Source organism: Perognathus longimembris, chromosome 10 (assembly GCF_023159225.1).
Source record: "Perognathus longimembris pacificus isolate PPM17 chromosome 10, ASM2315922v1, whole genome shotgun sequence".
Classification (NCBI taxonomy): Eukaryota; Metazoa; Chordata; class Mammalia; order Rodentia; family Heteromyidae; genus Perognathus; species Perognathus longimembris.
Window position 1 is genome coordinate 1,489,541 of NC_063170.1, and position 13,853 is coordinate 1,503,393.

The window sequence follows — 13,853 nt, forward strand, 5'->3', positions numbered from 1 at the left end:
GGGAGGGCCGGGGGCCCCTCGTAGAAAGCAGAAAATGTGCTCTTCTCCTTCTGACAGGACAGAACCACCAGACAAGATGGCGGCGGTGGGCCAGGAGCCCCCGGGCCAGCAAATGAGCCTCTACAAGGCTGCAAATCACTTCAGGGCCCTGTGGTGCCAGCGCCCAGGCCCCACTTAGAGAAACAGCAGGCTTGGATCTGGGGGCAGTCCTGTTGAGAGGACTTGTCACAGAAGCAAATCTGTTCCAGTGAATCAAAAGGTTCTCAAGGACACGCAGCGCGGCTTGGCAAGGGGACCAAACTTCCTCTTGTCCAAGGCTAAAAGTCTCGAGTCTGTCCCTGGGAGCGGAGGCGGGGAGGGTGGCCGCGGGCGGCGGAGGCCTGGCTGGGGAGGAGGACTCAGAAACCGGGGCTGGGAGTGTGACCAGAGCCACCGTGCTGCTCAGCGGCCATGTTTTCCTTCAGGACTGAGGACCTGCAAAAGGGGATTTTTAAAAATGATTAGCAAGGTGAAAGGAAAACACTGCTCGTTGAAGAGTTCAGAAGCAACTGAGAAATCCAGGAAGAGCAAGCTGTAGTGCACCGACCCCAGCCTGAGGCCGGGCCTAAGAGCAACAGGGGACCAGCTCACCCGGGCAGCTCACCCGGACAGGCACTGGTTCCCACCTTACGAGAGGCCAAGGCACAGGAGGGGACAATTCTGGACTCTTCCAGTGGCTTTGCACAAAGGCCAACTGGGGGGCGCCGGAGGGGAGCACCTACCAGCCTCCCAAGCCTGACTTACACTGGCCAGGAGGTCTCCTTCCTGCCCAGCTCCATCATCAAGACTTTGGAGATCATTGGGCACTGTCTCTACAGTCTGGTCGTCGCCCTCACCAGCCCGTGTCAGAATACACAGCTTTTCACAACTGTCCACCACTGCCAGGTGTGGAGTGGGTCCTATGCTCTGCGGACCCAGGGCAGTTGGATTGCACCTGTTTAAAAGCAAGCGCTGTTCTGAAATTGTCCTGTTATTTTTAGATGACTCTAGATTCCCTACCTCATAGATGGGGTGTACATGAGCACACCCACAGGAAGCTGGGAGGAGGGCCCAGAATGAGTGGAAAGAAGGTGACAAAAACATACCATCAGCTACATCGGACGCGGATGAGAGGGAGGGAGGGAGGGAGGGAGGAAGAGGGAAGAGATAATACTAAACAAAAGGAAAGAAGTGCACATAGCGTCCGATTTGAAAGAAATGGTTTCATTGTTAAAGTTCATAGAGTTCATAAGCTTTGTAGAGTAGAATGATGGTTTTCATCACTGTGAAGGTTAAAATGTGTACTGTGAAATATATGCAGTAACAAACACAATAAAAAAAATTTTTAAGCAAACAACAGCAGGACTCACCACCGTTAGATGGTGCTGTTTGCAAAGGTTTTCGCATCTTACTGGAAAGGAGAAAGCAAGGCGTTCAACTTCAGGGAGGGAACTGAGAGATACATACACACCAAAGCAAACTGACAGGAGCAAGTCTAGGAACTCACCCGTGAAAAGCAGGTGAACGTCGACGGTGGCGGGGGCTAGCCAGGGCCCTGTCCCCTGTCCCTCGTCCTGCACAAGGTCTGCAGCGGCTGTCAGGACAACTGTCCTCCAAGCAACTGTCCCACCAACTGCCCCAGGGCTTCTGTGCTCAGGAGGCTGGACCTGTCCCCTCTCACCTGTCTTCTCCCATCCCAGGATCTGCCAGGCTCCCCAAGACTGACTCTGGCCTCCGGGAGTGCTCTTGGCTGACTGTGGAAGTGATCTCACATTCCCGAGTACCATCTATGGCTTCGCTCTGCAGTTCCTAGCGAAGCCCCCACCGGGAACTCTCTGTCATACACCTGTATGGGTGCAGTGCAGCCTCTGCGGGGGGGGGGGGGGGCTGGGGGCCTCCCCCTCGAGCGTTACGAACAGTTATCTTACCTGTGAAACAAAAACAAGGTCTGAAAGTAAATAAGCCACAGGTAAAGGGAGGTGGAGTTGTGTGTAAAGGAAGTATGGGGGGGGGTATCGAGGATGAGGGCCCAGCCCACTCGTAGGGCAGGAAAGGTGAGAGAGAGAGAGAGAGAGAGAGAGAGAGAGAGAGAGAGAGAGTGGGAGGGAGAGAGCGCCTATGTGCACACACACTTGAATTCAGGGCGTAGGTGCTTTTTCACAAGGTTTCGCAAGGTTGGTGCTCTACCACTTGAACTACAGCTTCACTCCAGCTCTTTGCTGACTAACTGGAGGTAAGAGTGTCACATACTTTTCTGCCCCAGGGTTGGCTTTGAACCTTAATCCTCAGATCTCAGCCTCCTGTGATAGTTAGGATTCCAGGCATGAGCCACCGATGTCTAACAAAGGGGGGGCCGGTTTTCTAAATCTTTCTGAGCCACCAAGTTACACAACGCACAGTATTGCGAGTTAATGTTTGTGTGACCTTTCCTTTTCTCTGCTCCTGGCTACTTGGGCTACAGACATGTCTGATTGTCTTATTGTTGCAGACTAATGAGGAATGAATGACCAGCATTCTGGAATGGAGGGAGGAGAGGGGTCCAGAATGACCGGTCGGGTCAGTGGTCAGCTGGACATTCCTGTGATGGGGCTCCGAGTCCAGCCGGGTCATTCTTGGCTTCAGGAAGAAGGCCAGGGACCGCGGATGCCTGGCCTCTCCCCACCAGGGCTGTGCATCAGAACTCTGGAGTTCACAGGAGCATTTGCTCCGCAGATTGTTGCTGTCGACGCCCGGGTTCTATGTTCCCGCAGGTGCCCTGGGCAGCCCGGAACCCCTCAGGAGAAACGGAGGGAGGAAAGCCTCCACGCCTCGCCTCGGCCTGTGACTGGAGGTCGAGCGTTGGCCTTCCTCTCCTGAGCCCAGGCCCGGGGGGGGGAGGGGGGGCGATGCCACCCCGCGTGGAGTTACCTCCATGCCCGGCCTACCCCACATCCGCCGGGCATTTCCTGCGGATGACCCCTTCGCATCGCATCTTCTGCCCGACTCAGGCAGAGGGTTTCTGGTTTCCCACAGCCCCTTAAAGTTGGGGCCCACACGGTGGGTCTCCGGCGAGATGGCCTCGGGGATAAGAAGGGGGTTTCTGTGTGGGGGCACCAGCGCGCTCCTGGGGCTCGGGGACCAAGCCGGGGTTCCCCTCAGGGGGTGGGCGGGTACCCACCGGCCCCACGGCGCCCTTCCGGTGCTCGGGGCCCCGGGCGGTTCCGAGCCCCACCGGCTCCCGCTGGGGCCCGACCGGGAGGGGCGGGGCCGAGCCCAGCGGGGCGCCCCCGGGTCTGGGGGCGCCCGGGCTCCGCGGACCGCTCCACGTGCTCGGAGCCGGCCCGCGGGGGGGGCGGGGGGACGGGGGGCGGGGCCGGGGGCGGGGCCGGGGGCGGGGCCCGCGGGGGGCGCGGAGCGGGGAGCGGCGGGGCCTCGGGGGGGCGTGGCCCGCGGGGGGCGGGGCCGGCCGGGCGCGGACCAACGGCAGCGGCCGGGCGGCGTCCAACGGCAGCCGGGGCGGGGCCGGCCGGCGCGGGGATAAAAGGCGGCGCGCGCGGGGCGCGGAGCCAGACGCGACCGCTGCCCGGGGCGCGCGGAGTCCCCGCCGGCCGCGCGCGCGCTCCGCCCTCCTCCTCCTCCTCCTCCTCCTCCTCCTCCTCCTCCTCCGCTCGCTCCCCGGCTCGCTCCTCCTCCCCGGCTCGCTCCCTCGCCCGCCGAGCCCAGGCCCCGGCCGCCGGTGCGGGCCAGCATGGCGGGCGCCGGCGCCAAGCGGCGCGGGCTGGCGGCCCCGGCCGAGGAGGAGCGGCAGGCGCGCGAGAAGATGCTGGGGGCGCGGCGCGCGGGGGGCGCGGGGGGCGCGGGGGCCGCGGCGGGCGCGGACGAGGGCGTGACCCTGCAGCGCAGCATCACGCTGCTCAACGGCGTGGCCATCATCGTGGGCACCATCATCGGCTCGGGCATCTTCGTGACGCCCACCGGCGTGCTCAAGGAGGCGGGCTCGCCCGGGCTGGCGCTGGTGGTGTGGGCCGTGTGCGGCGTGTTCTCCATCGTGGGCGCGCTCTGCTACGCCGAGCTGGGCACCACCATCTCCAAGTCGGGCGGCGACTACGCCTACATGCTGGAGGTGTACGGCTCGCTGCCCGCCTTCCTCAAGCTCTGGATCGAGCTGCTCATCATCCGGCCCTCCTCGCAGTACATCGTGGCGCTCGTCTTCGCCACCTACCTGCTCAAGCCCGTCTTCCCCAGCTGCCCGGTGCCCGAGGAGGCCGCCAAGCTCGTGGCCTGCCTCTGCGTGCGTGAGTACCGGGCGGGACCGACCCCCGCGCGCGTCCCTCCCCGGGCCTCCCGCCGGGCCGCCGCCCCGCGCCCTTCCTTCCCCGGACTCGGAGCCGGGCCAGGCTCACCGGCCCCGGGACCCACGCGCGGCCGTTCGCGGGTGGGCTTAGCGAGCGGGGGGACCGACAGCCGGGTGGGGCGCCCCGCGTCCCTGCCCAGCCCACCGGGCCGGCCCCGGAGCGCTGCGAGGCACCACGTGGAGTGAGTGACGGAGCGGCCCGCTTCCTGCTTGAGCTTCCCCGGGCCGACTGGCTGTTAAAAGGGCAATTGCAGTTTAAAAAAAAAAAAAAAGGCCATTTCTCCTCTCCGAGCCGGCCTATCAGGAGTGGGTGCACCGGCTGACTCATAACTGCCAGCAGCAATGAAATCGGGTGAGTGAGGAGCTCGGCTGCCCACGGAACCCCAGTGCGTTGGGCCGAGTGGGCTCGGGGGTCCCAAGTTGCGCCAGGGAACGGCAGTGCTGGCAGAACCGTGTTGGTTGCGTGGAGCGGGGGATGGGTGTTCTTGGCTCCTGGAAGTCCTCAGAAGGGTCATCCGTAAGCTGGGGCCTGGGCATTCAAGGCAGATGTCTACGCTTGCTTAGTGAGCCCACACCTGCCCAATCGCAGTACTGAGTGCGAGGGCCAGGTCAGGCGGGCGCTGAGCCAGGGGCTGGGCTGGAGCTGCGGCTCGGGATTGGGGGTGTTTTTTGTTGTTGTTGTTCCGTAAGACAGTTTTATTAACTGTTTTTCTCATTGCAGGGCATTATTTAATACTGGGGAGGATAGGTAGCAGCATGAAAAGCGTTTTGTTGTTTTTTTGGGTTTTTTTTCCCCCCAGTCCTGGGGCTTGAACTCAGGGCACTGGCCCCGAGCCTCTTTGTGCTCAAGGCTGGCACTCTACCACGTGAGCCACAGCACCACTGCTGGCTTTTTTCTGAACAGACTTTACTGCCCAAGTTGGCTTCAAACTGTGCTAGCCTCAGATCTCAGCCTCCTGTAGCTAGCAGTACAGAGGTGTGCCACTGGCGCCCAGCAAAAGTGCTTTTTAAGGGCCTGTGCACTTGCCTGTGGGAGTGGAAAGCTGAGATTGTCTTTTAGCACTGCGCGTGCGCTGGACGGGGTGGGAACTACTGTGTTAGCAAGCGGCAAGGGTTAGGATGGAGCGTTTTCTAATCCTCTTTCTAGTAACTGCCAACACGGGTACATGGTGGGGTAAAAAAAGGACTGGTAGGATGAGTGCAGAGCAAGCGAGAGAGCACAGCCCCCCATGGGCCCTGTCTGGCAGCACTCCCCAGCCTCGGCGCCGTGACTGTAGTCGCCGCGCTCCCCTGCTTTCCAGAAAGCCTGGAGCGGCACCATGGTGGTGTTGACAGGTCAATGCGGCCGGCTCCTGCCTCTCAGGACCGCCTCATTTGCACCCCAGCAAGTGTGCTCAGCGTGCCTGTTTTGACCAGACAGCACAAGGGTGTGTGGATTCTAAGATTAGCCACAGCGCCTTCCCAGGCGGCTCTGCCCTGCCAGGCATTCAGATTGCAGACGGTTGTTTTCTCTTCTGAGCTGTGTTCATGTGCTGGTACCTGGGCTTAGATTCAGGGCTTCAAGCCCTTGTTCAGCGCTGAACCACTTGATCAACCCATCCAGGCTGACTTCAAACTGAGATCCTCGGATCTCAGCCTCCTGAGTAGCTAGGACGACAGGCGTGGGCCACCAGCACCTTTTGTTTTTCTTTGCTAATGTACTACTGAGTAACCCAGGCTGGTCTGGAACTGGAGACCTTCCTGCCTCAGCCTCCCACCTCCCAGGTGTTGTGATTGTGGGTGTGCATTACCATGCCCAGCTCGGTTCACAGGTCGCTTCAGAGGCTTTTCTTTATTATTGTTTTTTAAAGAAACATAGTAGCTATGAGGGATGGGAGATGCAAACAGACCTTTGTGGTCCCTGGACGGGCAGAGCCCTCGATGGACTGTGCGATGGACACGCCAGCCCACACCATCCCTGCCCGTGTCCCGAGGCTGACGCGGCCTGGAGAGGGAGCTGGGCCGGTGGAGGTGGGAGGCCGGGCTCCTCTGATGCAGTCGTGGGCAGTGGCACCCACCCTTGTGTAAGCCGCCACTGAGATGACCTGGAGCAGACATGGGGCAGTGGTGGGCAGCTGACAGCCCGAAGGGCAGGTGGCCCCTCCGGCCTGTGCAAGTGGCCATCTTTGGCCTGTGCACACTGTTGTCTGGGCGTGGGTGTCAGTGTGTTTGGGGGGTCGCTTGTAGAGCGGAACTCCAAATGACTTGAGAGAGAAGAGCGCTGCCTCCCTCTTCCCCCGGGCTGTGCCTCTGGCCGCCACCTCGGGAAGGGCCTCGGGGCTGTAGATGCCAGGGGCCTCTGGTTTCTGCTGGTTAAAATGGTGTTGTGAAGGCCCTTGGCCTTGGCACGGAGGGGGGCTGGTGTGGGAAGTCCAGAGACAGGTCCTTATGGGGCAGATGCTGGTGAGTCTGCTGGTCCTGGTCGTCTGTAAAGGCATCCCTAGCCCTAGCTGCTGGTCCTGGTCCACTGTAAAGGCATCCCTAGCCCTAGCTCCCAATCTTGGTGGCTATGTGCAGGGCCGTTGGGAGTTGGTTTATGCAGCTTGTTTATTGCTTAATGAAAACTTGGTAGTGTTTGCTTGGAGTTCAGGTAGTACTGGACTTTTACCTTCTCGGCAGAAGTCACTGACTGAGCGTAGATTCTGCTTGGCAGGGATTTGATCCGGCCGCTTATCTGATCTGTCTGCTGAGGGTGGTAGGAGCCGAGGCTGGCCTAGGGAAGGCATAGCCTCCTGAGGGGCGGGCTCCTGACTCCCACTGGGCCACCAGGGGAGCTCTTGGGAGAAGGGGTCTGAATGGGCTCTGCCCCGCTGCCCTGGGTCTGCTTCCCCGGCCTGTGGTGTCTGGGATGTATCCTACAGGCGGTGGTTCCATGACGTGGAAGGCAGGAGCTCCTCGCCTGCACACTGTCGGAGGGTAGAGGGTGGGACTCCGGCTGTTCATGGTCACAGATCAGGTGAGCTCTGCTAGCCTTCTCTCGAGGTGCTGGCCACCTTAAGAGAGCCAGGCAGCTCACCTGCCTGCCCCCGGCTGGGGATTCCCAAGTGGAGATGCTTTGCTGCCCTTGTTGGGTCAGGAATGATGTCCCCGCCCTGCCTGGGCGTCGGTGGGCATGGTACTGAGCGGGCAGCCGGGCGGTTCTGTGCTCCTCGCCGCAGCCCCCTCCAGCCCTGCTCATTGAGCACAAGGAAAGGAGGAGAGAAGGTTGCCACACGCCTCCCTTCCCCTGGGCCTCTGGGCTCCAGGGTACGACCTGCCCCAGGGGCAGTGTTATCCGAGCCAGCCAGGACTACAGGGCAGGCTGGGTGGAGAAATGTCAGGCCCTTCCTGGAGGGCTGGGGCACGCGGGACGGGCCGATGGCTGCAAGTCCAGTGGTGGAGAGGGGAGGGAAGGAGAGTCTTTGACTCCCTGTTTTCATGCTGCTGGCTGGTTTCCTCATCCCACCCCCACCCCCCCCACCCCCCCGCCGCCTCCCCAGCATCTGCCACCTCTGGGTCCATCCAGTGAGGCCTTGGGAAACCCGAGCCCGATGAGGGGTTTCAGGCCCTCCCCACTGCCGCCCCCCGCTGGGGCCCTGGGTCCCCACGGACCTGTGCTTCCAAAGCATGGGGGCCTCCAGCGTCTCTGGGGCTGAGTCAGCACGGCGGCAGCCTGACCGTCAGCCCTGAAACCCACGTTCCCAGCGGCATGAAAGTGTGGCACCCCGGAGCGGGCCTTGCCGGTCATGGGACCCGGCCTGAGGCCGAGCATGTGCCCCGCGTGGGTGGGCGGCGAGGCCGGCGTTCCCAGCCTTTCTTTTTCTGGGTCACAGACCCCTGGGTAATCCCTAGCGCGTGCGGGATCTCCGCCCAGGGACGCCTGCCGGGCGCCCTTCCCGCGCACAGAGGCGCCGGGGCTTTCAGATTGGGGCCCTGGAGGGGGCGAGAGCCTCCCCCACAGCCCCGCACCCATGTGGCCCGTCTCACGTGCTCTGCCCAAGGGCTGAGATCAGTGTTCTCATCCCGGGCCCAGAGCGGGGGAAGTGGCGGCAGCAGCGGGTGGGAGTCGGAGCGGGCACCTGCCAGGGGTCTGGAGAGGCCCAGTCAGCCCAAGGAAGGACATGGCGTTGGGCAAGGTGCTGGCGGGAAGTGCTCCCCACGCCCCGTGTGATGATCACCTGCGGGGAGGTGCCCGGCCATCTGCCCCTGCCGGCGCCAGGGGGAGGAGGGGCGTCCAGCCTCGGGCCCTGTGCGCCAGGACCCTCCAGAGGCCGAGCCCGGGTGCTCCCGCCCTCCTCCTGGGGCGCGGTGCAGGGGCCCCGGATTTGAGCTCCGCACCTCGCTGGCCGGCACGGGCGTCCCAGCGCTTTGGGGAGCTGCTCAGAGCACTCTGCCCCCATCCTGACCGCCGCAACAGTACCTGCGTTCTAGAGCATGGCCCGGCAGTGTGGCCCTGCTCACCCCTTCCCAGGCCCTCTCCCAGCCCTGCCCTGGTCAGACAGGAGGCCCCATACCCACCGCTCCCCATCGATCCTGCGTCTGGAACTCTCTGGAAGTTGTAGAGGCTGCCCGTGGTGTCAAACCAGCCCTGTGCCCCGTCCGTCCGGTTGCTGCTCGCGTGGGGGATCCTCTAGCTCTGCCCCCGCCCCATGCCGGGACTTGCCAGCTATGTGAAGAGTTCTCTCTGGCTTTGCCTGGGCTCGCAGGGCCTGGGGCTGGCAGCCTGACCCTGTGAGGTCCCCAGGCTGCAATGGCGTGAGTGAGGGCCTCCGGACAGCCTGGCCCCGAGCTGCCTTCAGCTCGCCCTCGGGACACTCCCAGGTCTGGCTGCAGAGCTTCTGGGGCTCCCGGGAAGGCTCCCAGAGGCCTCACCGGTGGCGCCTCCTAGGAGGACCCAGGGCCGCTGAGGAGGCCTGAGCAGGGCCCGGCTGACGTGTCCTTTGAGCCGCCAGTCCCTCCAGCTGTGGCCAGGGCTGGAACGCTTGATCCTCTACCTAGGCCCTGCGTGACTGGGCTAGAAGAGCAGGGTGGGGTGGTTATGGTCTGGGGGCGCAGGGCAGGCCTGGTAAGGGAGCCCCTAGAGTCCTGGGCGTCCACGGCCCAGCTCCCAGCCTGCCGCAGCCGTGACTCTTCCTGGGGGGCCCTCCTCCCGCCCCCCGTCGGCCACCCCGAATTTAGCCCAGGCCTCCAGGCTTTTTCCCCCTTTGTGGCCTGGGCAGGGTCTGGCCAGGCAGGAGAGGCCTCCAGCGCGGCCCCCCCCCCCCCCCATGTGCAGGTAGCATCCGGTGGCTGAGGCAGGGAGAGGAACCGGGAGGCTGGGTGTCCTCAGCCCCTCCCCAGGGACTGGGCTGTAGCACTCTCCCTCCACCCGCTGACTCGCCGGCCTCGACTCTGCTCCCCCCGCTGCCCAATGAGGGTGCCCGTGTGGCACAGAGCTGGCGAGGAAGACATCTTATCACGCGCGTGCAAGGGCTCTGTGGCGTGGAGATAGAGCTCGGGCTTGCCGTCCACCCGGAGGGGGCGGAGCGCAAGCAGAGGCTCGAGGTGTTAGGGACCTTGCCTTCCCACACGCAGCTCCTAACGGCTGTGCGTGGGCACCACGGTCTAGAACCCCGGGTAGCTTGCCCGGGGGGGCGGGGGAGGCGCTGGCTTCCCGAGAGCCTGGTGAGGGAGTGGCTGCCGGATCCCGGTGGGCAGATTTCTTCCGGCTTATTAAGCTTGCCTTTTTATAGCCTGACTTAGGTGGGGACACGCAGCCTGTGTACGGCCAGCGACACCACTGCCCTGGCAGGCAGGAATCCGCCTGGACAAAATGCAGAGGGGGCTGTGGTGTGGCTGCCCAGGGCCCGGGTTCCATCCCAACACCAGCAGGAAATGGAATACGGAGACAGGAGCACGAGGGCCCGGATTCAAACATGCCACCAGCTTGTTGGTTGCTAGCTCCCACCGAACATCTGGGGTGTAAGATACCCCCTTACACCTGTTACCTCCTCCCCCACCCCACAGGCGGCGCGTTTCCTGCAGCCTGGAGAGAATGGCTGGGGAGGCCCCTGGGTCTGCAGCTGCTCTCGTCCTGCTCTTCCCCGGCACCCACGGTGGGGATGGGCTGTGGAAGGCATGGCGCGTGGCCCCACAACTCCCCCTCCGGAGCCTAGGAGAGGAGGCTTCCAGACAGGGCCACCATGTCTGAGCCCGTGCCCAGGGGCTTGGGAACTGGGGCCGGCAGGTTTCCAGGGCCATCGTGGCCCAGCTGGCCAGAAGCTCAGGGAGCTGGGCCGGTCCGTCCAGTGCCTCGAGTCGGGTGTGAGCCACAGGGCTGGCGGCAGGACAGGAAGTGGGTCAGTGCCCCAGATTAGTGAGTCTCCGCCCCTGGGGGCTGGAAGGTGGGGGGAGTGCTGATTTTTAGGAAGCACCGTGGCTATTGGGCAGACGCCAGACTCGGCTCCTGTGTGTGCCGGGCAGGTTCAGATAAAGCCACGGCCACTGCAGAGACCCAGGGCCGGCCGTGGTTGCAGTGGTCAGCCAACGCCGCTCTCGCCGGATGTCACTGCGCCCTGGGGAGCCGCCCGGGAGTGCTGCCTGGCGCCTGGGGGCCTCGGGGGCCTTGGGGACCAGGGCTGCCGATGGCAGAGCCTGGGCGAGTGCCGCCAGCTCCCGTGCGGCACGGACGTGAGGCCGCCGTTCCTCACCGTCCTCGCGCCTGACCCCGAGCCCAGGCCCGGCTCTGGGTGGACGGACGCCTTTCGGGGAAGGCCAGCTGTTGTGTCTGGCAGGACGTCGCTGCGTCCGTGCCCAGCCTGCGTGTGGGGTGGCGGGTCCCCCCCCCCCCATTCCTTCTGTGTCAGCACGGGCAGGCCTGGCTGGACGGACTGGGTGGTCAGGAAGCGCAGGCAGGCGGGGGGAGGGGTGGGGTGTAGGTGAGGCCGGAGGGGGCGAGGCAGCAAGCCTGCTGCTACTGCGGGACTGTGCCCCTACCCGCGCCCGCCGGGGGCCCGAGCTGTGAGGGCAGAGCGGGGTTCGAGGCAGGAGACAGGCTTGGGGTGGGGTCGCAGGGCGGCCTGTGGAGCAGGGCCGGGCCTGCCCAGCTCCCTGCCCACGGTGGCCTTATCTCCCCAGCCCTGGCTGCGGCGGTGGCCGTGGCGGCCATGCTTATCAGGGGTGCCACGCAGGCCGTCCTGGAGAGGACCGGCCTCCCGCGCACGCGCATGTGCACACGCGCACTCACGGCTTGCGGGACCCCTGGGTGGAGTGTGAGGAAAGGGCCTGAGGGTGCAGCCCCTCGGGACTCCTCGGAGAGTGAGCGCCCACCAAGGCCTCTGCGGGTGTCCCAAGGGGCGGCCCTGTCTCCTCTGCTCTGGACCCTTGGCCTGTGGCACCGGCTGAAGACTCTGGCCCAGGAGCCTCAGGGGCAGAGGAGGGTCCGGTGGGGACACCTGCCGTGCCTCCTGGAACACCTGCCCTCCCCCCCAGGCAGACTGAGCAGGGGTTCAGTCCACTCTTCTCCCCCCCCCAGAGCTGAGATGGAACAGAGAGTGAGATCTGCCAGGGGCATGTGGGCAGCCCCCCCCCCCACTGCGCCACACCTCCATGCCCCCCACTCCCCCCCCGCCCCGCCCCGTGGGCGGGCAACTGATGCAATCCCCTGGCTGCTTCCGGGAGGCTGGGGGAGGGGCCGGCGGCCTGGCACACTGGGGGAGGGGCCGGCGGCCTGGCACACTCCCCGCTGCTTTGTGCTCACACTCACCACCGTGGAGGAAATGTGAGCCGCGGGAAGAGCAGGGACGAGCAGGGATGTCCCCTCCCCCGCCCCGCCTCGCCCTGGGGCTCTGGGGAGGCCAGCAGGACCTCAGCCCTGAAGGGAGGCCGCCGGGAGGGCGGGCCTTCCTGCTCCTTCACGGAGGTGTCAGGTCGCATCCAGTTAATGAATGTGGCTCGTTTCTTTGAAGTCTGTTCTGCAAATAGCAAAATTACCTGTAACTTGTGGCCTGGCGTCTTGCGGCCTGGGTTGTCTGTGGCTGTGCGTGGATGGGGCCGGGCGGGCCGGGGCGGTGGCCGGGGCGGCGGCCGGGCAGCACCGGGGCCCCTGGTGCCCTTGTGGGTTCATGTCTGACAGCCGGTTGCGGGCAGTGGAGCCGGGAGGCTGGCAGCTCACCCGCTCACCCCGCGCGTCCCCAGGGCTGAGACGCGACCTCCGCCCGCAATCCCAGGAGGCGGTGGAGCCGGGAGGGGTTGCTTGGCTTCTTGCGGTGGCACCGGGGCGTGGCTGACCTTCCGCAGCTGGCCCTGGCCCTCACGCGGCCCCTGGCCTCCAGCCTGCAGACGGCCCCCTCCGCTGTTTCTGGGGCACAGAGCCCTGCCTTACCTGGGTGCTGGTTGCTCTTGAGTGTGGACAGCATTCCATGTGACTTCAGACAGGGGCCGCATGGGGCACATCCGTCTCCGGAGCCCTGAGCCCGCCTGAGGCTGCCACCCTCCCGTCCCCACCCCGGCCTGGGCCGTGGCACTGGGTCCCCTGGGTATGAGGAGCTGTGCCGTTCGTCTGGGTGGGGACCCGGGTGGCGCAGCTCCGCCCTCCCCCAGCCAGGTGGGTCCCCAGGGAGGCCGGCGCCCACGGGAGCCGTGGCAGCCACCCAGCCAGTCCCTTGGGAGGCTGGTGTCCACGCACTAAAAGGAAAGCTTGCCGGGCACTGGTGACTCTACCTGTGATCCTGGCTACTAAGGAGGCTCAGACCCGGAGGAGCTAAGTTCAAAGCTAGCCTGTGTAGAAAAGTCCTTGATAACTTGTCTCCAATTAACTAGCAAAATGCTGGGCTGGAGGCATGGCTCAAGCGGCAGAGCACCCGCCATGAGCACGCCGGCCAGCAAGCATAAGAACAAGTTCGAGTCCTAGTACCGGCAAAGGAAAGCTGTAGGTGGACCTGCAAACTGTTTCTGTTCACAGTGCCCCGACCTTGCCTGCCCCTGCCACTCCCCTCCTCCCCCCCCCCCCCCCCCGCCGTGCCGAAGCGGCCCCTGGTTGACGCAGGTTCACTGGCCTCTCTCCACAGTGCTGCTCACGGCTGTGAACTGCTACAGCGTGAAGGCCGCCACCCGCGTGCAGGACGCCTTCGCCGCCGCCAAGCTGCTGGCCCTGGCCCTGATCATCCTGCTGGGCTTCGTCCAGATCGGAAGGGGTGAGTGACCCCTGACCTGGCCGGGGAGAGGGCGGGGCGCTGGCAGCCACACTCCAGACCCCTCGGGGTCCCTGCGGTGAGCCCCGGCGTGGGGCACGTCCCAGCACCATCTTATGGGGGCAGGGGCAGGGCGGCCTCCACACCCCTGGCTGTGGAAAGGAGGTCTGGAGGAATTCCAGTGACGCCAGGCGGATGGCTGGCTGGGCCCGGGGTGGGCACGGACCGCGGTGGGCACGGACCGCGGTGGGCACGGACCGCGGTGGGCACGGACCGCGGTGGGCACGGACCGCGGTGGGCACGGACCGCGGTGG

At 64.7% G+C, this 13,853-nt stretch overlaps 1 protein-coding gene across 2 annotated transcripts in view; it reads left to right on the forward strand.

Annotated features, from left to right (window-relative positions):
• Nucleotides 1-3,745: 3,745 nt before the first annotated feature.
• Slc7a5 (solute carrier family 7 member 5) overlaps nt 3,746-13,853 on the forward strand; it is a 29,151-nt gene continuing 19,043 nt past the window's right edge. For both annotated transcript variants that reach the window (XM_048354987.1, XM_048354986.1), the window contains exons 1-2: nt 3,746-4,292; nt 13,417-13,542. In XM_048354987.1, the coding sequence (XP_048210944.1) occupies nt 3,746-4,292; nt 13,417-13,542 (673 nt within the window). The remainder of the gene's footprint in view (nt 4,293-13,416; nt 13,543-13,853) is intronic.